Raw genomic sequence first — 24,782 nt, forward strand, 5'->3', positions numbered from 1 at the left:
TAGAAAGTACAAAGGAAACAAGCGGTATAATATATGATTACGCCAAAACGAACCACAGAAGGTAAAATCAAGGCGTGCTGAAGTCCCACTAGGAAACAACTGCGGATCGAGCCTTTGACCACAGTGCCTGAAACGGCTTGTGTTTTGCTTAGTGTTCCTAGTCATTCTACACGCTTGAAGATCAGCTAGCGTTGTTTCTGACAGGTAAGGAGCACGCGCTTACTGAGTGCCAGGCACTGCTCAGGCATTGACTGTCAATCTCCAGACAGCCCAAAGTTAAGCACTATTATCATCATTATTCAATTTTGCAGAAGACACCGCGGGAGAGAAGTCAGGTAACTTGCCAAAGGTAACGCCTCTAGTTGCTTTAAACACACACATACACCCTTTAAAAATTGATCTTTCCTATGTCCAGCAAGGACCAATTAGAGACGGCGGTGGTGCGGCGGCCCAGTCCTGGAACTCCTCGGGAGCTTCGCCCCTCCTTCCCTTAAGCTCCACGCCTACAGAAACACAGGAAGTCACCAAGTGCCCACACTTCGCATGGCCACGACCCCAGTGAGAACAATTCGCTGAAGCCGAGGGCGGAACTGGCGGAAGTGACGTTATCAACGCGCGCCTGGAGTTCACTGGGGTCGGGCAGGGTCGCTGTGGCGGGCGCCTGGGCCGCCGGCTGTTTAACTTCGTTTCCGCGGGCCCATAGTGATCTCTGCAGTGACCCAGGTAACAGCTCGTTCTCTTTTCTGAGGGTTCGGGCGGAGGCGACCACTGCTCTGAGGCCTGGGGGTGACGGTGGGGAAGAGACGAGGAATTGGCGCGCGCAGGCCCTGCAGGGGACGTTCCTCCCGCTCGTGCTGCTGCCGTTCGGCCTGTAACGGCCGCTCGGCCGCTCCCGCCTGGTGCCGTGTTCTGCTGTGGTTCGCGAGCGGCTTCCCGTCATCCGAGTGCGGGGCGCAGGGAACCGGCGGGCTCGGCGGGGCGGGCGGGACAGGACGGTCCCTTGCATCGAAGACCCGAAGTTTATTCTGCCCTGTGCTGCCATCCGCTTCTTCTCCGTGTTCGAAGGCGGATTCACTGCGGCCTGCGCCCGCCTGTTTCGCCACCAGCATTGAGACTTGAGTACTTTGTGAGAAGCCCGAGACAGCGGACACAGTGGTGCTTGGGATACAGCGCACATCACTTTGTTTACGGGGCCTCCCGTCTCTCGGTTCAGGCCATCGTGGTTTTCCAAACCTCTAGGTAGACTTTTCTGTGAAAAGACTATGCTTCATTTAGACAGACAGACACTAGAAGGCTCTGCAGAGTTACATTGCCTCCAAAAAATATCGAATTTGATGTTTCAATTTCGAAGAGATGAAGATACCCAGCAAACAACTCTTTTCTGGGGATCAATTAGTGCAGTAATCACTGTGCGGTTTCTTCTGTAGACTTATTTGCGAAAAGTGGTACAAGCCTACCAATACGTGCTGTGTCATCTCCTGTAGTGACCTATACAGTCATACTAAGCTTGTCGCCTTCATACTGCATGCTTTTTCAATATTACCTCGTTTATCTGAAGCCCTGATCTGTAAATTCCTATTCACCTCGTGAGACCCAGGTTAGACGGTCCTTGTTTTGTGAAAACACTGCCCTCTCTTCGTAGTAATCGGCTGTTAGTCTGTATTGTCTTCTCTTCCAGGGGCATACATGCACTCATTCATGGTCACATACTGTATTCCAGGCATAGTGCTAGATGCAGAGATCACAAAGACTGGTTTCTGCATTCAAGAAGCTTAGCTTAGGGCGCACCTGCTATTATAATACTATGTTTTATAGTAATTATTTGCATACCCTTTATATTGAACACTTGGATGCCAAGGACTGTGTCCTCCTAATCTTTACATCCTCGTCTGCATCACTTCTGTTACTGTTATTATACGGTAACTGTCAAAAGGTGTAATTTTTAAAACATCTCTGATATTTTTATTTTCAGAAGCAGAGTTTGCTTGCTTTCTTTTTTGGTCATTTTTTCGGTGATGAGTATGTAGGATACAGAGTCTTCGGGGGCCTTAGCCCTTTCAAAGCGATCCTCAGAATCTTTCATTCATTCAGCAAATATCTGAGTGTCTACTCTGTACCAGCACATGTTTGAAGTGCATATGCCTGAAGGGTCTTTGGACATATAATTTGTAACTTTGAGACCTGAAGTTCTGTGTGAGAATGTTATTATTATAAACTCACTTCAGATATGTAGTGAGTAAAGAAATGATGATTTAAGAAAAGCCAGATAACAGGCACAGTTTGCATTAATGTGTTCTAAAGAGGTAAGATTATTATTTACAAAAATGCAGTGTTTTATCTTTGTGCAGCTCCTTTTTACAGTTTTATTACAGTAGGAGCTCAAAAAATGATGACTCTGAAGTATATTTACTTAATTTTTTGCCCAAGACATTATAGAGGATGTAAAATTGGAATAAAGATCTGAACTTTGCTTAACAGTGCTGTATATACAGTGCTTAATGACTACTCTGCTGTGATATTACAGTTTGCTTAGGAATTGGTTTTCTCTAGGTATTTTTCCTCAAAAGTTTTTAATGCTGGTTATAACACCTGGACTTTGAGCATTATCAGAGTATTTAAACGTGTAACAAAATGACTTTTGTTTTGTTGGTGATTTTACTTGCAATCACAGGAAACATGGAAGGAGTAAGACTTTAGGATTATAAGGTGAAAGGCAGTGTATTCCAGAATAGCTTCATTGGTTTTCTTGTTTGTGTTTTGTATAGCATGGAACTGCCTTATAGGACTGTACAGGTTACCTGAATCCTTAAATTAAACTTCAGGCTTTTTTTCCAAAGCAGCATCACTGTCTCTTGGTGTGTGAAGATAACCCAAGGAATTGAGGAAGTTGCTGAGAAGAGTGTGCTGGAGATGCTCTAGGAAAAAATTGAATGGTGATACAAGTTCCAGCCCAAGGGTTTCTGGTTTACCAAGAAGAAAGTGAACATCATGGATCAGAACAACAGCCTGCCACCTTACGCTCAGGGCTTGGCCTCCCCTCAGGTAATACAGCAGGAGGGAGAGAATGAGAATAGGGGGGAGAGCAGAAATCTGTACTTCAAGAGATGGTATCAAAGGGAAAGAAGGGTATTTAATGATCTGTTTTTGAAAATGATTATATATATATTTTTAAGCCTTATTTTGTTGAAATGTTCTATTAGGCTTTGAATTGGCACAATAGTGTTTTATTTGGGGAGTCTGTTTGGAAGCTAAATTATGTATTTGTTTATAAAACATTAATCTTTTGACAAACACTTATGAGAATGTTCCAAATGATTATATAGGTTCTTTGATTTTGAAAAATCACCCTCACCAAATTATTTTCTAGTTTTATTTTTCCCTTTTTACATTTCAAGCTCTCAACCACCCTTCTACTTTAATAATTTTTGTGGCCAGGAGTGGTGGCTCACGCCTGTAATTCCAGCACTTTGGGAGGCCAAGGTGGGCAGATCACCTGAGGTCAGGAGTTTGAGACCACCCTGGTGAAACCCCATCTTTACTAGATATACAAAAATTAGTCAGGTGTGATGGTGGGCGCCTGTAATCCCAGCTACTCAGGAGTCTGAGGCAAGAAGAATCGCTTAAACCTGGGAGGCGAAGGTTGTAGTGAGCAGTGATCGTGCCACTACTCTCTAGCCTGGGGAACAGAGCAAGACTTGGTCTCAAAAAAAAAAAATTCAGTAACTCCTGTCGAAATATAATTTGCATACAATAAAAATAATGATTTTAAATGCCAGTTGTTTTGACAATTGTATATACCTGTGTAAGTTATGGAACATTTCAATTACTTAAAAAGTCCCTTCTTCCCCTTTATAGCCACTTCGTTGGCCCCAGGCAACTACTGAATCTGCTTTTCAATGCTAAAGATTAGTTTTGTCTATTCTAGAATTTCGTATAGATGGAATCATACAGCGTATGCTTTTTTGTGTGTGTATGAGCTCCTAGCCCAGTGTGCTGTTTGTGTATCAGTAGTTAATCCGTCTGTATAGCCAAGTAGCACTCCATTGTTCTGTGTTCCGCAGTTTATCCATTCTCCAGTTGCTCACATTTGAGGTCTTTCCAGTATGGCGCTATTATGAATAAAAGCACTATACATATTTGTGTAGACTTTGAATTCACTGTGATTATTTCTCATGGGTAAATGCTTAGGAGTAAGATTGCTAGGTCCTTTATCAGTGTGTGTATAACTTTATAAGAAACTGCCAAACTGTTTTCTGAAGTGGCTCTAGTGTTTTGCAGCATGAGAGAATTTTAGTTGCTCCACATCCTCACCAACACTTGGTGCTGTCAGTCTTTCTACTGTTGCTTTTACTCTAGGGATCACTCACAGTGTTTTACCGTGGCTTTGGTTTTTATTTGCCTGATTACTAACGTTCCCGAGCACCTTGGCAAGTCCTTACCCGCCGCTCATACACAGGCCCGCCTCACTTCACTGCCTTTCACAGTACTGCATGTTGGACAGATTGAAGGTTGTGGTGAACCTGTACCCGGCGAGCCTGTTGTTGGCCTTGTTTTTCTAACAGCATGTCTTGGTGTCAGATTTTGGTAATTGTTGCAGGATTTCAGACTTTTTCCTTATTATTTGTTACTGTTACCAAACATTCTCTTTTCTTTTTTTCTTTCTTTCTTTCTTTTTTTTTTTGGCAGACAAAAAAAAATTTACTCTGTCACCCAGGCTGAAGTGCAGTGATGCAGTCTTGGCTTACTGCAACCTCCACCTCCTGAGTTCAAGCGATTCTCGTGCCTCAGCCTCCCGAGTAGCTGGAATTACAGGCATGTGCCACCACACCCAGCCAAATTTTGTATTTTTAGTGCAGACGGGGTTTCACTGTGTTGGCTAGGCTGGTCTTGAACTACTGGCTGCAAGTGATCCACCCACCTCACCCTCCCAGAGTGTTGGGATTACAGGCATGAGCCACTGTACCCAGCCAAACCTTTTCATTATTATCTGTTATTGTGATCAGTGATCTTTGATGTTACTATTATAATTATTTTTGAATGTCATAAACTGTGCCCATATAATACAGGAACTTAATTGATAAATGTCTATGATCTGACTAGCCATTCCCCCATCTCTCCCTCTCCTTGGTCCTCCCTATTCCCTGAGACACAACAATATGAAAATTAGGCTAATTAATAACCTTACAGTGACCTTTAATTAAGTGTTCAGGTGAAGGGAAGAGCTGACATTGCTCATTTTAAATCAAAAGCTAGAAATGATTATGCTTAGTGAGGAAGGCATGTTGAAAGTTGAGATAGGCTGAAAGCTAGGCCTCTTGCGCCAAATAGCCAAGTTGTGAATGCAAGGGAAAAATTCTTAAAGGAAATTAAAAGTGCTACTCCAGTAAACTCACAAATGATAAGAAAGCAAAACAGCCTTATTGCTTATATTGAGAAAGTGTCAGTGGTCTGGATCGAAGATCAGACCACCCACAATATTCCCTTAAGCCAGAGTAATCCAGAGCAAGGCCTTAACTCTCTTCAGTTCTGTAAGGGCTGAGAGAGGAGAGGAAGCTGTAGAAGAAAATTTTGAAGCTAGCAGAGGTTTATTCATGAGGTTTAAGAAAAGAAGCCGTCTCTACAACATAAAAATGCAACATGAAGCAGCAAGTTATATGGAAGATCAGGCTGAGATAATTGATGTAGGTGACTACACTAAATAACAGATTTTTAATGTAGATGAAACAGCCTTCTACTGGAAGAAGACGCTATCTAGGACTTCTATAGCTAGAGAGGAGAAATCAATGCTTAGCTTCAAAGCGTCAGAGGATTGGCTGGCTGTAGTTAGGAGCTAATACAGCTGGTGACTTTAAGTTGAGGCCAGTGCTCTTTACCGTTCTAAAATCACAGGGCTCTTAAAAATTACGCTGTATCTACTCTGCCTGTTCTCAGTAAACAGAACAACAAAATCTGATGACAGCACGTCTGTTTACAGCATAGTTTACTGAGTATTTTAAGCTCATTGAGACTTACTGCTCAGAAAAAAGATTCATTTCAAAATACTGTTACCCACTAACATGTAACTGGTTGTCCACAAGCTCTGATAGAGAAGAACAAGGAGATTAATACTGTTTTCATGCCTGCTTAAATAATATATCCATTCTGCAGCCCGTGAATCAAGGAGTAATTTCAACTTTCAATTCTTACTATTTAAGAAATACAGCTGGGCATGGTGGCTCATGCTTGTTATTTCAGTACTTTGGGAAGGCCAAGGTGGAAGGATCGCTTGAAGCCAGGAGTTCAAGACCAACCTGGGTAACAAAGCAAGTCCCTAGAGAAAAAAATTTTTAAATTAGCTGGTCATGGAGGCATGCCCCTGTAGATCCAGGTACTTAGAAGGCTGAGGCAGGAGGATCAATGGAGCCCAGAAGTTAAAGGTCACAATGAGCTGTCATCACACCACTGTACTCTGGCCTGGGAAACAGTGAGACCCTGTCTCAAAGAAAGGAAGTGGGGAGCAAGGGGCATCTGCTGTAGCTGCCACAGATAGTGATTCCTCTGATGGATCTGGGCAAAGTGAACTGAAAACCTTCTGGAAAAGATTCGCCATTCTAGGCGCCATTAAGAACATTCATGATTCACAGGAGGAGGTCAAAATATCAACATGAATAGAAGTTTGGAAGAAGTTTATTCCAATCCTTGTGGATGACTTTGAGAGGTTCTGGACTTCAGGGCTAGAAGTTACTGCAGCTGTGGTGGAAATAGCAAGTGAAGTAAAATTAGAAGTGGATCCTGAAGATGTGACTGAATTGCTGCAATGTTTTGCTAAAACCTGAACAGATGAGGAATTGCTTCTTGTGGATGAGAAAAGAAAGTGGTTTCTCGAGATGGAATTGACTCTCGGTGAAGAGGATGTGAGCATTGTTGAACTGATGACAAAGGATTTAGAATATTACGTAAACTTAGTTGATAAAGCAGCAGGAGGGTGTGAGAGGATTGACTCCAACTGTGAAATAAGTTCTAGTGTGGGTAAAATGCTGTCAAACAGCATCGTATGCTACAGGGACATCTTTAGTGAAAGGAAGAATCAATATGGCAAACTTCATCGGTCTTACTTTAAGAAATTGCCACAGCTACCACCCTGATCAGTCAACAGCCATCGACACCGAAGCAAGACCCTCTGTCAGCAAAATGATTATGACTTGCTAGAGGCTTACATGATTGTTAGCATTTTTAGCAATACAGCATTTTAAAATTAAGGTATATACATATTTTTAGATGTAATGCTATTGCACACTTAATAGACTACAGTATGGTGTAAACATAACTTTTATAGACACTGGGAAACCAAAAACTTGATACTGCTTTCTTTATTGAGATGGTCTGGAACCTAAACCGGAGTATCTCCAAGGTTTGCCTGTGTCTTCATTTGTAATATGTCTTTCACATCTTTTGCCCTTCTTAATTATTCGTTGATCTTCTTTTATGGAGTTGTCGGAGCTCTTGATTATTCTGTTTACCAGACCTGTCTCAGATGTGTGTGTTACAGGCATTTTTTTTTCCAGTCTGTGGCTTGCCTTTTAATTTTCTCAGTGGTGTCTTTCAAAGAACAGAAGTTTTTAATTTTTCCAAAGCTCAGCTTATCAGTTTTTCTTCATGTTTATCCAGTATGTGATATTAGAGGAGAAAGCAACATGTTTAAGAATAGCAGGTTCTTCCCTAATTAACGTTTAACAACCCCATTATCCTGAGAAGGTATCTGCCTTTGCACATCTCACCTGCTGTTCTACCAGGAAAGTTCCACCAGCACTTAGCACCAGCTACCCTAACCTGTTTTTCTCCTTGCTTTCCACAGGGTGCCATGACTCCTGGCATCCCAATCTTCAGTCCAATGATGCCTTATGGCACTGGACTGACCCCACAGCCTATTCAGAGCACCAACAGTCTGTCTATTTTGGAAGAGCAACAAAGGCAGCAGCAGCAGCAGCAGCAGCAGCAGCAACAGCAGCAGCAGCAGCAGCAACAACATCAGGCAGTGGCAGCCGCAGCCGTTCAGCAGTCGACGTCCCAGCAGGCAGCGTCCCAGCAGGCGACACAGGGAACCTCGGGCCAGGCGCCACAGCTCTTCCACTCACAGACTCTCACAACCGCACCCTTGCCGGGCACCACTCCACTGTATCCCTCCCCTGTGACCCCCATGACCCCCATCACTCCCGCCACACCAGCGTCTGAGAGCTCTGGGATTGTCCCGCAGCTGCAGTGAGTACTTGTTTCATGTCTCCTCCCCTTAGGAGTCCCTTTGAGCTGTGTTCCTGCTCTGCTTTTAGCTGGATCCTTTTATTAAGGGAGTGGCGCCGATGGCGATGGTGTATCAAGTTGCTTTATCTCACACTTGGGAAAGGGAGCAAAGCTGTCTTGGTGCCCTCAGTAAAAGGCTCTCTTAACAGTTCAGAAATGTGGTCATTTGTGTTTATATACTTGAAACAACAAAATTTAATCTGAATTCCCCTGTTACTATTATAGACATTTCCCTGTATCTGATATCGCTGAATCACAGTGTCGTGATTGAGCTTGTGATTTATATCTTTTCCAAATATTCCCAGTCAATAAGAAGTGTATACCCTTTCATCGTAGAAAGCTTATGACCAAATGAACAGGTTACTTGCAGCCTCTGCATAGCCTCAGGTTTCTTGTACAGACACCCTCCTCCTCCATGCTCCCTTTAGATCTCGTATTTCCCACCTGCATTTGTTCACCGTGTTGCGTATATGGTTGTTGTTTATAAGCTGTCTCTGATCATTTTTGGAACTAAGTGGCGTGTAATTGTGGATGCTAACTTTCACCCAAAGACCTAAATTTGCCTCCACAATTTTGTTTGACCCCACACACAATTTTAAAAATAAAGTAATTTTAGTGATTTTAGAGAGAGCCTTGTTAGCTCCCATGTGTCCAGCATGCCTGTCTGACTCCCGGGGTGTTTAAGTTTGCATTTCTGATTTAAATCACAAACAGTCCAGACAGGTGTTTGTTTCTTGCCAGTGCCTTTGTTGTTCTAATACTCTATAGAGCATCCAGTCGTGCACAGTCCTGAATTTCCACTATCTACTAAGAGCCCTACTGGTTTGTAATTCAGTGCCCTCTAAATCTTGTAGGCTTAAAAGGAATTAAGGTAATTATTAAATTATTGAAAATATATGAGAATACATTCAACAGCTATGTGACTAAAGTTGTGATCGATACACTAAAATCTACTTGATATAGTTCACAAGTGAACAAATGCTAAAGGCAGGTGTGTATACAAAGGTGATTCGAAGGAAATAGATGGTACAGAAATGAAAACATTCATTGTGTTGATCACCCTAATTGGCTTTACAGCTGTGTATCTTAGACTGCCATTCTCTGTTGAACAAAATTATGAGCCATCAAGTTTTCACAAGTATTGCATTTTGACAGTACAAGAAAAAGAACTAGAAGCAACAATGAGCTATTTGAACCTATGCATCTGAAATCTGGAATCAATATTCTTGGGATGGTGATTTCCAGGTCTATGGAAGACAGTTTTTGAGCAGTTGATTGCATTCAAAGGGCATTGCCCATTTCAAGTATATATACTTTCATAAGCAGAAAAATGTGTAATGAAAATATGAGTTTGTTGTTTAAATTTTTATTAAGATTTCTAATAAAGTTACTTCTTAGTATATCTTTATCCTTATGTACGTTATTCATTAAGTGATTTAAGAACATTGAAAAATGAAAAGGGTCAGTGGACACAGATGGCTCTGTTGATCCTTGTTTACTGAGAGTTCATTAGAAGAGAAAGCAGGGTTTTGCTTTTTTTTTCCTAAAGACACTTAGCTCTTGTTTTTCCAAAAGATACTTACTTTGAGAGAACTGAGGTGGTTCATGCCTGCTTATCTTCAATATAAATACCGACTTCTTTTAGGAGTAGGGTGGTAGTGGTGGCTTTTCAGAGCTCACAGATGAGAGTTGAGTTTGTCTATGAGGAGGCCAAGGGCGTGGCTCTGGAGATAGACTCAAATCCTGGCTCCACCATTTGGGAGCCATGAGCATCCTGAGCAAGCTGCACTCCCTTTAAGCCTGAGCTTGTTTATCTGCATGTGGGAATACTGGTAACTACCACCTCAGTGCATTACAAGTATTAAGTGGAGTCATCTGTACAAAATGCTCAACGTGTACATGATACTTGTTAAACACTTAACAATAAATGTGAGCAATTTAAAAAAATTAAAGCCTGGTTGAAATAATCAGATGTCTATGTAATATCTAACACCTCATCCTATGAAAGTTAAGTAATTTAAATAGTCATGTTTTCTTTTTAAATGTCTTACAGAAATATTGTATCCACAGTGAATCTTGGTTGTAAACTTGACCTAAAGACCATTGCACTTCGTGCCCGAAATGCCGAATATAATCCCAAGGTTAGATCTATTTTTAATGTATTTCTGTTTTTTTTTCTTTTTTGTCTTCTCTGCCATGTCTCTATATTTTTAATATATCTCATGCTATGTAACAAATGTCTGTAGATCAGGCCAGGCACAGTGGTTCATGCCTGTAATCCCAGCACTTTGGGAGGCCAAGGAAAGAGAATTGCTTGAGCCTAGGAGTTCAAGACCAGCCCAGGCAACATGGCGAGACCCTGTCTCTTAAAAGAAAAAAAAAATTTGGCTGGGCTTGGTGGCTCACGGCTGTAATCCCAGTACTTTGGGAGGCCGAGGTGGGCAGATCACCTGAGGTTAGGAATTCAAGACCAGCCTGGCCAACATGGTGAAATCCCGTCTCTACTAAAGATACAAAAATTAGCTGGACCTGGTGGCATGCGCCTGTAATCCCAGCTACCCAGGAGGCTGAGGCAGGAGAATCGCTTGAACCTAGTAGGCAGAGGTTGCAGTGAGTGGAGATCATGCCATTGCATTCCAGCCTGGGTGACAGAGTGAGACTCTGTCTCAAAAACAAAAATCTGTATATCAAAGACTGTGTTATGCTTGTTTCTTGACACCAACAAAATGAAGATCTAAAGTGAAATGTGCATTGTTTTATATCTTGGATATTTAGTGATTAGAACAAGTTCATCTCATATTATAAGAATTTATAATGATTTATAAGAATCCTTGGGAATAATAGCAGTCTATAAAATAAGCTAAGTTATATATATTTATATTTATATATATATAGCATCTGGATCATGTGAAGAATTTTGTATGTGTATAGGGATGGTGTTTGCCAGCTATAGTAGATAAGGTAATTTGGATGAACATTAGCTGCACTGAGAGAAATGTTAAGTAATGAACTTAGGGTGCATCTTTAAATCCCTGAAACATCTAAGATCTCAAAGATAGCTAAGGGCCTGAGAACCGCCTTTTAACCACACACAGTGAGTCTGCATGAAATGTGGCACTCAAAGAATTAATATTTTATCTATTATAACTATTTAGTTGAATACATAATTTTATGACTTTCTGATCTTTAGTGAAGTGATATTAGTTATCTAACAAATAAAAATAGTAGAGGAGCTGGTCACAGTGGTTCATGCCTGTAATCCCAGCACTTTGGGAGGCCGGGGTGGGTAGATCACGAGGTCAGAAGATCAAGACCATCTGGCTAACGTGGTGAAATGCTGTCTCTACTAAAAATATAAAAAATTAGCCGGGCGAGGTGGCATGCTGTAGTCCCAGCTACTCGGGAGGCTGAGGCAGGAGAATCGCCTGAACCTGGGAGGCGGAGGTTGTAGTGAGCCCAGATCGCACCACTGCGCTCCAGCCTGGGCAGCGGAGCGAGACTCCGTGTCACAACAACAAAACAAAATACATGTGTATATATAGTAGAGGTGATTCCGGAAATTCAGCATAGCTAGGCTTTTCCTGCAACTCATGTAAACTGCAGTAGACTGCTAACATTTTTAGATGTTGATAAAATCACAGGGAAGACATAAAGCAATTTTTCTTTTTTTTTTGAGATGGAGTCTCGCTCTGTCACCCAGGCTGCAGTGCAGTGACACAATCTCGGCTCACTACAACTTCTGCCTCCCGGGTTCAAGCAATTCTCCTCCCTCAGCCTCCTGAGTAGCTAGGATTACAGTTATCTACCACCATGCCCAGCTAATTTTTTGTATTTTAGTAGAGACGGGGTTTCATTGTGTTGCCCAGGCTGGCCCCGAACTCCTGACCTCATGATCCACCCGCCTCAGCCTCCCAGAGTGCTGGGATTACAAGCGTGAGCCACTGTGCCCAGCCGACTTAGCAGTTTTTAAACTAAAATTGTTAAACACTGGGCATGGTGGCTCAGACCTATAATCCTAGCACTTTGCAAGGCCAAGTTGGAAGGATTGCTTGAGGCCAAGAGTTCAAGATGAGCCTGGGTAACATAGTTAAGACGTCGTTTCATCAGAAAATTCAAAAATTATCTGGGGTTGGTGGCACACACCTGTAGTCCCAGCTACTTGGGAGGCCAAGACAGGGGAATCTCTTGAGCTCAGGAGTTCAAGGTTGTAGTGAGCCATGATTGCACCACTGCACTCTAGTCTGGGCAACAAAGTGAGACTCTGTCTCTAAAAAAATTAATAATAAAATTGTTAAAGCAATCTAGTTTGTTAAAAGAGTCATTTTAATTACAAATATATAGGTTTCTTTGGGAAGCTGAGGCTGGTGTATCATAAGGTCAAGAGATCGAGACCATCCTGGTCAACATGGTGAAACCCCGTCTCTACTAAAAATACAAAAAATTAGCTGGGCATGGTGGCGCGTGCCTGTAATCCCAGCTACTCAGGAGGCTGAGGCAGGAGAATTGCCTGAACCCAGTAGGCGGAGGTTGCGGTGAGCCGAGATCGCCCCATTGCACTCCAGCCTGGGTAACAAGAGCAAAAAAACTCCGTCTCAAAAAAAAAAAAAAAAAAGAAAAGAAAAGAAATATATAGGTTTTATTGTATAATTAAATATCATGTATTAAATAATTTATTTCAAAGTAATTATTTGCTCTTGATCTTGTGCCTAATAACTGAGGCCATTAATTCAACCCACAGTTGAAATATTTTCCCCTTGAGTTACTATCTTAGCGAGAAAAAGTTCCTCCGAGAGTTAACATGTTTCCAGCATAAAAAGCAGAAAATAAAAGTTAAAACTGGTTTTCTCCCAATTTGCATTTGTATGTGTTTAATACATTAATATAGTTTCTAAAGACCAATTGGAAGCAGGATTTTACTTCATTGCGTATTGATATGCTTGTAATCTGATTTATTCCATTAAGGTAGAAAAGGTTTGTTGGTTTATTTGCCTCAAAATCCATATTAATAAAACTAAAGTTATTGTTAGAGAAGCTATAGTCATTATAAGCAGCAAACACGAAGTAGAAACAGAGGCACTGGTATTTATTGAGAACATAACCAAATCTTGCAAACATTATTTCTCTTGATGGAATGCCCATGTGAAAGAACACACAGATCTTGGTATAACTTACTTAGTAGTCACAGTTACTTTCTGCTCCTTATGCAAAGGAGTATTTGTTACGTGTGATGGTAGCAGAAATACAGGGCAGATATTTTGATAACTTGATGTACTATGTCCTTCTAGTTGTGATTTGTCAACGTGTATGTAGTTCTCCTAACAGAATTGAGCCGTTTGGCATGACCTCACTAACGATTCTCTCTGACCATTTTAGCGGTTTGCTGCCGTAATCATGAGGATAAGAGAGCCACGAACCACGGCACTGATTTTCAGTTCTGGGAAAATGGTGTGCACAGGAGCCAAGAGGTAGCCATAAGAAATTCATTCTTCTAGTCTATGGGTTATGAACGAAAAGGTGATATCTCATTGTTTTTAGGTTATAGGTTAGTGCTTTAACATGTTATTATTGCTTTCTTATTAAAATGGTTGATTGTAATAATTTTAGATAGCGGTGATTTCATTTTCTTAAAAATTAGATAGGGGCCAGGCATGATGTCTCACACCTGTAATCCCAGGAGGCCCAGGCGGGCAGATCACTTAAGACCAGGAGTTCGAGACCAGCCAGACCAACATGATGAAATGCCATCTCTACTAAAAATACAAAAATTAGCCGGGCCTGGTAGTATATGCCTGTCATCCCAGCTACTTGGGAGGCTGAGGCATGAGAATCTCTTAAATCTGGGAGGCAGAGGTTGCAGTGAGCTGAGATCACGCCATTGCACTCCAGCATGGGAGACAGAGCAAGACTCTGTTTCCAGAAAAAGAAAAAAAATTAGGTATGATATAATATAACATTACAACTATTAATAAAGTTCCCTCTATGTAAAAAATGTTGTATTTAACACAAATACATCTTGAAATGGAAGAAAAAATTGATCAAGAATTAGAACATTTGCAGACTTTATTGGGCCTGGCAGCCTGACAGCACCACATATTTTGGCCACAGAAACCTGGCGTCTCACTGGAACTAGCTTTCATTATGAGTGTTTGAGTTGTGCAGATCTTAAGGAACGCACCCCTCTTATAAAATGTCATTGCCTATGTTCTGCATCCGAAGTGATCCTGTCTGAAAGTTAGTGCTCTGGGGCCCTCACTGTTCTAAACAGAGCTCATATACCTGGTAGAAGTCAAAAATTGGGGGGATAATTAGTGACATTAGCTTCATAAATGAACTGAACAAATAAACTAAAACTTTTTGGCCGGGCATGGTGGTTCATGCCTGTAATCCCACCACTTTCAGAGGCTGAGTTGGGTGGATCACCTGAGGTCAGGAGTTCAAGACTAACCTGATCAACATAGTGAAACCCCGTCTCTACTAAAAATACAAAAAATTAGCTGGGTATGGTGGAGGGTGTGTGTAATCCCAGCTACTCGGGAGGCTGAGGCAGGAGAATCACTTGAACCCAGGAGGCGGAGGGTGCAGTGAGCTGAGATCGTGCTACTGCACTCCAGCCTGGGCAACAGAGCGAGACTCTGTCTCAAAAAAAAAGAAAAAAAAAAAAAAACTTTATAAGTGAAAGAATATTAAAATGTACTTGGAGGTATCAACACATAGAAGGGGATTTTGGACGCTTGCTTTTTCTGAAGTTTGAAATTGTCTTTCAGTGAAGGGGATGCCATTGGTATGGACATTCTGGCTCCTGGTCTCCGAGTGTTTTCAGAAGGCAGGACAAGGATCTGTCGTTGCCTTTCACTTCCCCTTGGCCACAACATGCAGTAGTAACCTCTTTAATTAGGAGCCTTTTTGTTTGCTTGTTCTCCTGTGCATGGAATATCAGAAACTGGGTTTATCAAGGCAGGCTTTTCCTGCAGCATTTAGCCCTTTTTGTCCTAGAGCATCTGAAAACCAAATATTGTGTATCTAGTTGGATGACTATTTCATCAAGGCAAGAAACCACCAATAAATTTACCTGAAAATTAAAAAGCACAGCATAGATATATATATATATGCTTAATTTTTGTTTATGGCAATATTTTCACATTCTGCTTTTCCTTCTCTTTCCCCCTGCCCTCCCCTCCCCTCTCCTCTCCTCCCTCCTTCCCTTCCTTTCTTCTTTCTCTATTTTTTTTTTTTTTTTTTTTTTGAGGTGGAGTCACCCAGGCTGGAGTGCAGTGGCACAATCTTGGCTCACGGCAACCTCTACCTCCCAGGTTCAAGTGATTCTTCTGCCAAAGCCTCCCAAGTAGCTGGGATTACAGCTGCATGCCACCCTGCCCGGCTAATTTTGTATTTTTAGTAGAGATGGGGTTTCACCATGTTGGCCAGGCTGGTCTTGAACTCCTGACCTCAGGTGATCTGCCCACCTTGACCTCCCAAAGTGCTGGGATTCCAGGCGTGAGCCAGCATGCCTGCCCCACATTCTGCTTTTCTTATGTAAGCTCTGAACTACTAAGTTATAGTTTTATTCAACAACTGACATCATAGGAATGTTTATCTATGATGAGTCTTGGTATAAAAGAGGATAGAATTAGTGAATACGTTGTTCAGTAACAAATCTCATCGACATTTTATGATCAAAATGAAGCTTGTTAGTTTTCCTCTCAGGAGAAATGCATGGGCTTAAATATAAAAATAGTGATGATTGATGACGATGATATAATTCATGTCCATAAAATCTAGGGCTACAGTAATTTGGTGAATTGAAAGTGTGATCATTTTGGCAGGCCTGTCAAGGACCTTTTCTGTCGAGGACCCAGGAACACTTCATAAGGAAACTGTGAATGTCTGTCAGTCTTTTCTCCTGTTGCAAGGGGGCTGACCACTTTACACTTCATTAGTTTCCTGTTGTGGACTTTTTATAAGTTATTAGTCTAAATAATTATTTTAGCTGGCTCTGAGTATGAATAACTCACTTTTTTCCTTCCCCTAGTGAAGAACAATCCAGACTGGCAGCAAGAAAATATGCTAGAGTTGTACAGAAGTTGGGTTTTCCAGCTAAGTTCTTGGACTTCAAGATTCAGAACATGGTGGGGAGCTGTGATGTGAAGTTCCCTATAAGGTTAGAAGGCCTTGTGCTCACCCACCAACAGTTTAGCAGGTAAGTGTGAAATGTATTATGATTGCTTCTGGCACCAGTTCATTTATAATCTAAGCATTGTTCAGAATAAAACAAATGCAAAATATTCAGTATGTGAGAACAGTTGGCAGGTTATAGTTGTATGTATTCTTGCAGTGTCTTCCTGATGTTCTCAGTGGGTCACCAGCCTTCTGCTTCCCGTATCACTTAGTGGTACCTACAACTCCCCTTTACTTTACTAGAGTGAATTTGTTTCTGCTTCTGTATGTTTTATCATTTTCTTGCCAAAAACACTTGGAATGCATGAATTGAACCTAACCTCCTGTATCAATTTTTTTTCCCAGTTTGGATCTTCTCTTTTAGTCAACAGTGTATCAGATCCACCAGGAAAGTGTGAAGTTGAGCCATAGGAACAACTTTCTTTTTTTTTTTTTTTAAAGAAAGAAAAAAAAAAGGAAGAAAGAAAGAAAAAAAAAGAATGAAGAAGAGGAAGAAAAAGGGAGAGAAAAAAGAGAGAGAATGGGAGTATTGCTTTCTTGCCCAGGCTAGAATGCAGTTTAGAAATGGGTATTAAAAACCTCTTTTATACCAATAATTATACTTAATCATGTAGACAGGAAGGAATAAGGGAAGAAAATAACAAACGAGCAGCCAACCAATATTTCATTTAAACCTATGAAATGCTATGCGATTACTGAGGAGTGATTTACTTCCAATTATGTAGTCACTTTTGGAATAGGTGTGAGCTGGTAATGTGTGTTTTGTGTATTTGAAGTGGAGAGTTCTATAAATGTATTAAGTTTACTTGTTCCGGGTCTGAGTTCAAGTCCTGGATATCCTTGTTAATTTTCTATCTCGTTGATCTATAGAATCGTTAGCTCTTCTTGTTACATTGATCCTTTTGCCATTATGTAATGTCCTTCTTTGCCTCTTTTGATCTTTGTTGCTTTAAAGTCTATTTTATCAGAGGCGAGAATTGCATCTCCTGCTTTTTATTTGTTTGTTTATTTTTACTCTCTGTTTGGTTGATAAATCTTCCTCCTTCTCTTTGTTTAGAGTCTTTCTGTATCTTTGCATGTAAGATGGGTCTGGATGCAGCATACCGATGGGTTTTGGCTTTTTATCCAATTTGAATATATATGAGTTTAATACTGGCATTTGATGCTGGCTGGCTGTTTTGCCCATTAGTTGGTGTAAATTTTTCATTGTGTTGATGCTCTTTGCTTTTTGATATATTTTTGGAAAGGCTGATATTGGTTGTTCCTTTATATGTATAGTGCTTCTTTCAGAAGCTCTTGTAAAGCAGGCCTGGTGGTGGTGAACTCTCTAAGTACTTGTTTGTTCACAAAGGATTTAATTTTTCCTTCGATTATAAAGCTTAGTTTGGCTGGATATGAAATTCTGGGTTGAAAATTCTTTTCTTTAAGGATGTTAAATATTGGTCCCCACTCTTTTCTGGCTTGTAGGGTTTCTGCTGAGAGATCTGCTGTAAGTCTGATAGGTTTCCCTTTATGGGTAACCTGACCTTTCTCTCTGGCTGCCCTTAGTATTTTCTCCTTCATTTCAACCCTAATAAATCTGGCAATTATGTGCCTTGGGGTTGGTCTTCTTGAAGAATATCTTTGTGGTGTTCTCTGTATTACCTGGAGTTGAATATTACCCTGCCTTGCTAGGTTGGGAAAGTTTTCCTGAATGATATCCTGAAGAGTATTTTCCAACTTGGATTCATTCTCTTCGTCACATTCAGGTACACCTATCAAACGTAAATTAGGTCTTTTCACATAGTCCCATATTTCCTGGAGACTTTGCTCATTCCTTTTTATCCTTTTTTCTCCAATCTTGTCTTCTCGTTTCATTTCACTGAGCTGGTCCTCGAGATCTGATATCCTTTCTTCTGCTTGATCAATTCGACTGTTTAAACTTGTGCATACTTCGCGAAGTTCTCGTGTTGTGTTTTTCAGCTCCATCAATTCACTTATATTCCTCTCTAAATTATCCATTCTCGTTAGCATTTCATCAAACCTTTTTTCAAGGTTCTTAGTTTCTTTGCTTTGGGTTAGAACAAGTTCTTTTAATTCCCAGAAGTTTCTTATCACCCACCTTTTGAAACCTGCTTCTGATAATGGAACACACTTGTTCTCCATTAAGCCTTGTTCCGTTGCTGATGAGGAATTGCGATTCCCTGTAGAGGGAGAGGCATTCTGATTTTGAGTATTCTCTGCCTGTTTACGCTGGTTTCTTCCCTTCATTATATATTTATCCATCTGTCGTCTTTGTAATTACCAACTTTCTAAGTAGGTCTCTGAGCAGACGTCCAACTTGTTGATTCCCAGCGCAGAAATCTAAGCAATCCACTGCGCCGGCCAAAACAGCGGTGTTAAGATTGATGGTGCTTTTCTGCCCGGGAATCTCCGGACTCTGCACCAAGAACTGCCGCGCTGAGGCGCCAGCAAAACCGCTACGCCGGCCAGAAGAATCGCCCTGGCGACCCGTGGGGCTCCTCCGCTGGGAATCTCTTAGTCCGTGAGCAACAAAAATTCGTCTGAAAGTGTGGGGTCCTCTCGTTCTCTGCGCCTTCACTGGGAGCTACGAGCCCGAGCTGCTAGTGGTCAGCCATCTTGGATCTCTCCCCAGGAACAACTTTCTAATTATCTTCCTGCTACTTGCAGATGAAGACTCACAGGCAGGCAGCCCTGCCCACCTCACAGCCTCATTTCACAGTCTTCTGGTGTCTGTTCACGGGCACACTAGTTCTCTGTGCCCCTTTGGCTCACTTGGTTCCTCCTGCCCTCCGCCTTTGCACATGCCACTTTTATGCCTAGCACATTCATTTCCCTTTTCACCTAGAAAGCTTCCACTTGAGTTCTGTATATCTACCCATTCTACTCTCCCTTAGAGAAGCCTGTCTTGAATTTTCTCTTAGGTCAGACACACAGACACAGAGAGGCATCCTGTTTTCAGTCTCTCTGAACTTAGATAAATTAGATTACTAGGCTTAGAAGAATATGTACCAGGCCTGGTGTGGTGGCTCACACCTGTAATCCCAGCACTTTGGGAGGCCGAGGTAGGCGGGTCACTTGAGGTCAGGAGTTCAAGACCAGCCTGGCCAACGTGGTGAAACCCGTGTCTACTAAAAATACAAAATTAGCTGGACGTGGTGGTGCACACCTGTAATCCCAGCTACATGGGAGGTTAAAGCAGGAGAATCACTTGAAACCAGGAGGAGATTCTTAATTGTTATAATTCTTAATCTATATACCCCACACACACCATTAGTCCATTCAGTCCGACAGCTTAATCAGGTATAAGTTAATTCTCAGGCTAGTATGTCACTTCGGTTAAATTTCCTGACCAAAGTTAACAGCTAGAGAATATTTCAATTTAAGGAGGTGAGATATGATTAACAGTTAAACTGTCAGTATCAGATCTTAGAAGTAAATGATTAGGACTGTAAAAGCAAATGATTATCATCAGAGATTGCAGACATAAAAACAGGGCTCTTTGTCTTCAATCAGAAAATCCAGATTCAATAGAATTAGGGCAAAGTGTAAGAGGACAGCCCGCCTCCCGTCCAGTGGTGTCACGTGGAGTCTGCGTCGGCCTCAGTTGCTTTAATTATTCTGTCCTTGATGTTGCTTGAGTAACTGTGCTTTACCCATTGACTAGTTTGCTTGTTTACTCAGCATTTTTCCTCGTTCAGGTCCTCATTTTATCTAAAAGCATGGAAGGCTCTTAATTTCTAAACTGTTTTTGTCATTTTCCTTCCAGTTACGAGCCTGAGTTATTTCCTGGTTTAATCTACAGAATGATCAAACCCAGAATTGTTCTTCTTATTTTTGTTTCTGGAAAAGTCGTATTAACAGGTAAGTTGTAACAGGAAGTAGTATCTGAATGTTTGTAAGTTACGGCATTTTGTCAGTGCTGAAAATAAATTTCAGTGTTGGGACAGCGGGCTAGCTTCTCGTACGAAGGCCTCCCACCCAAAGTCTGATGAGAAACATGCCCACTAAAGGCACAGTGAGAGCAGGGAAGTCTGAGCACAGCCCTGCAAGCAGCCTTCGTTTACAGTGGGGAGGTGAGCATTGCATTGAATAAAAGATGTTGTTTTCACTTGGAATTAGTTATTTGAAGCTTTAGGACTCGTCAGCAATATGATTACGAGACAAGAAAGGAAGATTCAGAAAAGAGCTTAGTTGAAGGCAGCAATTGGGAGAATAAGATTTGGTTGTTTTCATTGCTGTCCTGCTTGGTTTATGGCCTGGTTCAGGACCACGGAGAGAAGTATGAGGACATGCCCCTTGAGCTATAGAATGAGACACTGGAGTCACTAAAATGACTGTTTGAAAGTGTTGTTTTATAAACCAAAATAAGATTGTGACAAGAGATTCCACCATTAATGTTTTCACGCCTGTGCCTTAACTGACTGGGTACGTTGAGATTTGTGCTTGCAGCTTTGTTTTAAGGTAATAATTTTCCCTTCTTAATAGGTTGAGAAATGCCATTTCAGTGTCTTATCTCCACTCCAACTTGTCTTCTTAGGTGCTAAAGTCAGAGCAGAAATTTATGAAGCATTTGAAAACATCTACCCTATTCTAAAGGGATTCAGGAAAACGACGTAATGGTTGCCATCTACCCTTGCCTCCCCCACCCACTTGTTTTTTTTAAACAAATCAGTTTGTTTTGGTACCTTTACATGGTGGTGGTGTGAGGAGACGGATGCTGAGTTGCAGGCTGTGGCACCAGGTGATGCCCTTCTGTAAGTGCCCCCCACGGGATGCCGGGAAAGGGCATCATTTGTGCACTGAGAACACCGCGCAGCATGACTGAGAGTCGCTCGTGCTGTGCTGCTGTTTGGGCAGCGCTGCCCACTTATTTATACGTAGATTTTAAACACTGCTGTCGACAGGTTGGTTTGAGGGACAAAACTTTAAGTGTTAAAGCCACCTCTACAACTGATTGGACTTTTTAATTTTAATGTTTTTCCCCATGAACCACAGTTTTTATATTTCTACCGGAAAAGTAAAAATCTTTTTAAAAGGTGTTGTTTTTCTAATTTATAACTCCTAGAGGTTATTTCTGTGCCAGACACATTCCGCTCTCCAGTATTGCAGGACAGAATACGTGTGTTAATGAAGATGAATGGCTGTACATAGTTTTTCTTTCTTCAGAGTACTCTGTACAATAAATGCAGTTTATAAAAGTGTTAGATTGCTGTTATGATGCCGTGTAAGAGTCATGTGATCACTGTTTTCTAAAAGTTGTATTTTCGATAGCACATCTGAAACCATTTTGGTGTTTGCTTGTTTGTTTCAGTCACTATTTCACTGGATGCTGCAATGAAAACACATTAACGATCTAAGAACTCACAGCTGCTCAGGAGACGCGTATTTACTGCCTTCCGTATTTTGAGCAACTGTTGTTTTCTAGAGACTTGGCATACAGTGCCTGGAATCCTCCCAAAGCTGCAGTTAGGGTTTGTTCCTTTATTAGAGGTGAGGAGATGCAGGCCCCAGCTGAGGGACCTGGCTGAAGCTACACAGCCAGTGGGCGGTGAGGGTGGGCTCTGAGCGAGTCCTTCAGGTGTGGACGCTGGTGCCCGATCCACAGGCTGCCGACCCTCTGCGGAAACTTTTTTTTTTTTTTTTTTTGCTTGTTTTGTCGTTTTTTTCTCATGGAATATCAGGTGGACATTTGTGTGTTCTTAGGTTTTATTGTTAGGGTGTTTTTTTTTTTTTCTTTTTCATTGTAAAAATACATCTTCACGTGACTCAGGAGTAAAATCAGAAAGGGGAAGTCCTTCCTTCCTTTCTCTTCTGCCTGTTTCCCCGGGATAACGACCAGATCAGTGGGTATCTTCTAAGCCCTGTTCTGTGCAAATTTTGTTTTCTGGGCATGGCATTTGATCCCATTTTTGGGAAAAAACGATAAAGGAATCCATTCAATTTTCCAGCTTTCCCTTTTTTCCATCAACATATCATAAACCTATTTCCATGACTGGGAATCTAGGATACTCTTCCTAGGTACCTTCACTTACTGAGCTCCTTTAATCATGGTCATTTACGTGACCTCCAGTTTTGCAGTATCATGAACAGCGCTGCAGGGAACACCCTTGTATTCATGAAGTAAACTTCCCTAGAAGAGGAACTAAAGACTATACATTCTAAGTTTTAATCGACTGACACCAGCTTGTAGTCCAAAGAGAATGGTGTATGAAGTGCCCTTGTCTTGCACTTCCCAGTCATTAGTGATGCCAATAATGTATGGATTAATTGGAAAGACATCATTTCAATATTATTTCCCATTCAAGAAAGAAGTATCTCTTCAATGTATGTAGCTCTTGTTTCCTCAGTAAAGTTTTGTAATTTTTTTCACACTGGGCTTTTATATTTCATAAGTGTTAATTCCTTAATTCTCAAGTATATTATCGTTTCTGTTGTTTTACTAATAGAAGTTTTTCATAACACTTCAAAATTTATTGTTGTTGATATATTTTTCTTATTCCAAGTTTATTGAACTCCTATTACTGCTGTTGATTTAGGTTAATTTTTTTTTGAGACAGTCTTGCTCCATTGCCAGGTGCCAGGCTGGAGTGCAGTGGCGCAATCTCAGCTCACTGCAGCCTCCGCCTCCTGGGTTCAAGGAATTCTCCTGCCTCAGCTTCCCGAGTAGCTGGGACTACAGGCGCACGCCACCACGCCCAGCTAATTTTTGTAATTTTAGTAGAGACGGGGTTTCTCCATGTTGGCCAGGATGGTCTCGATCTCTTGACCTCATGATCCACCCACCTCGGCCTCCCAAAGTGCTCAGATCACATGATTTAGTTGATTGCATTGAAAGTTCTAGGCATGTAATCATCTGTAAATGGTCGTTTTATGTTTTCCTTTCCAATATTTTTCCTATCAGTGGCTAGGAGTTTAATGTGCATAACTTAAAAAAAAATCTTCTCTTACAGTTGTAGATACATATACAGGAAATCTAACAAATGTATAGCATAATGTATTATTTAAAGGCAGACACCCTTGCAGCCACCACCCAGGTCAAGAAACAGAATGTTGCTGCCTGTCCTATCCAGCCACACACTGCTGGCTTCCCTCAAGTAGGAACTATTATCCTGACTCTCACGCATTTAAGGATAATTGAAGTTCTTTGTCCATTTCTTTTCTTTCCAATTTACAGGCCATTTAGTATGTAGAGCTTCTCATAGTCTGGGGTTTGCTAGTTGGAAATTCATGGTGTAGTTTCTCTATTCTCTGTATTTCCTGCAAATTGGCATCTGCTGCATAATTCCTAGATCTATTAACTCATTAATGGGCTGCAAAATGACATGTCAGTCATTTCATTGGTTTTTCATTTAGTGACTAGAATACCTTTATAAAGTGTTGTACTCCATATAGCAGAATACGTGCTTCTTTCCCTTTTTAAGTTTGCAAGATAAAATATGGGTTCATATTAATATGTCCAATTCAAATTCAAAACCTAGAGGGCTTTTACTTAACCAATTCTGTATTATATATACACCCTTTCTTCTACACTGAGAATCCTTAATTCTTAAAGACACAGGGGATGATGAATTAGAATATCTCATAATTACTCATTTACTTTATCTGTGTATTTATCATTACTTTATCTGTTATTTGTGCGGTATTTTTTGAGACACAGTCTTGCTCTGTTGCGCGGGCTGGAGTGCAGTGGCACCATCATGGCTTGCTGCAGTCTCAAACTCCTGGGCTCAACTGATCCACCTCAGCCCCCCGAACTCCTAGGCTCAAGCCATCATCCCACCTCCACCATAGCATTCTTAAGAGTAACAAAAATACTATCACCAATATGATTGCCCAAAGCACTTTTTTTTCCCTGTGATATCTGAAATAAGGCAAAGCTGAATATGCTGCTGTCTACAGCAGAGGAGGAGTGCTGCTGTGGCTGGACAGTATCTGAAACAAGCAGATCTTAAAACTTTGTAGGTGTTGAGAAATGGTGGATGCAGGGACTGGCACCATCTGTGGAGGAATGATTATGTAGGTGAGACTTGGTCATTATCTTGTAGTGTTTTAAAATGTCTTCACATTTCTAGAGGCAACTTGCTTAATGCATTTAAAAAAATGTTTTATGTTGTACAGTTTATTTTTAATATAATTGCTGTTTTTTAACACACATGCCAAGCTAGTGCTGTGACATTTTCTTTATGTTTATTTCGACCAGTCTGTCTCCCTCCTGATATACCTGTTCCTGGAAAGGCCCTGTAAACTTTTACGATCATCTCCAGAAGTTGACTGGAATATACATCAATGACAGCCTGGCTGGGTACCTGTCATCTGGTGATCTCCCC

At 41.3% G+C, this 24,782-nt stretch overlaps 1 protein-coding gene across 3 annotated transcripts; it reads left to right on the forward strand.

Moving 5' to 3' along the window:
- The first annotated feature begins 624 nt into the window (after nucleotides 1-624).
- TBP (TATA-box binding protein) lies at nucleotides 625-21,659 on the forward strand. Of its 3 annotated transcripts, none has more exons than XM_021670667.2 (8): nucleotides 625-723; nucleotides 2,838-3,042; nucleotides 7,835-8,238; nucleotides 10,331-10,418; nucleotides 13,651-13,742; nucleotides 16,307-16,474; nucleotides 20,222-20,316; nucleotides 20,993-21,659. In XM_021670667.2, the coding sequence occupies exons 2-8, from the start codon at nucleotides 2,989-2,991 to the stop codon at nucleotides 21,070-21,072; spliced, it is 981 nt and encodes a 326-aa protein (XP_021526342.2). In that variant the 5' UTR covers nucleotides 625-723; nucleotides 2,838-2,988; the 3' UTR covers nucleotides 21,073-21,659. The 3 variants fall into 3 exon arrangements, with proteins under 3 accessions (XP_021526342.2, XP_021526341.2, XP_064240161.1); XM_021670666.2 differs by having other exon boundaries at nucleotides 2,841-3,042; XM_064384091.1 differs by lacking the exon at nucleotides 625-723 and adding an exon at nucleotides 1,150-1,597 and having other exon boundaries at nucleotides 2,841-3,042.
- The last annotated feature ends 3,123 nt before the right edge of the window (nucleotides 21,660-24,782 follow it).

This window comes from Aotus nancymaae, unplaced genomic scaffold, assembly GCF_030222135.1.
Source record: "Aotus nancymaae isolate 86718 unplaced genomic scaffold, 86718_ANA_hifiasm-v0.15.2.pri h1tg000034l, whole genome shotgun sequence".
In the NCBI taxonomy this organism is placed as follows: domain Eukaryota; kingdom Metazoa; phylum Chordata; class Mammalia; order Primates; family Aotidae; genus Aotus; species Aotus nancymaae.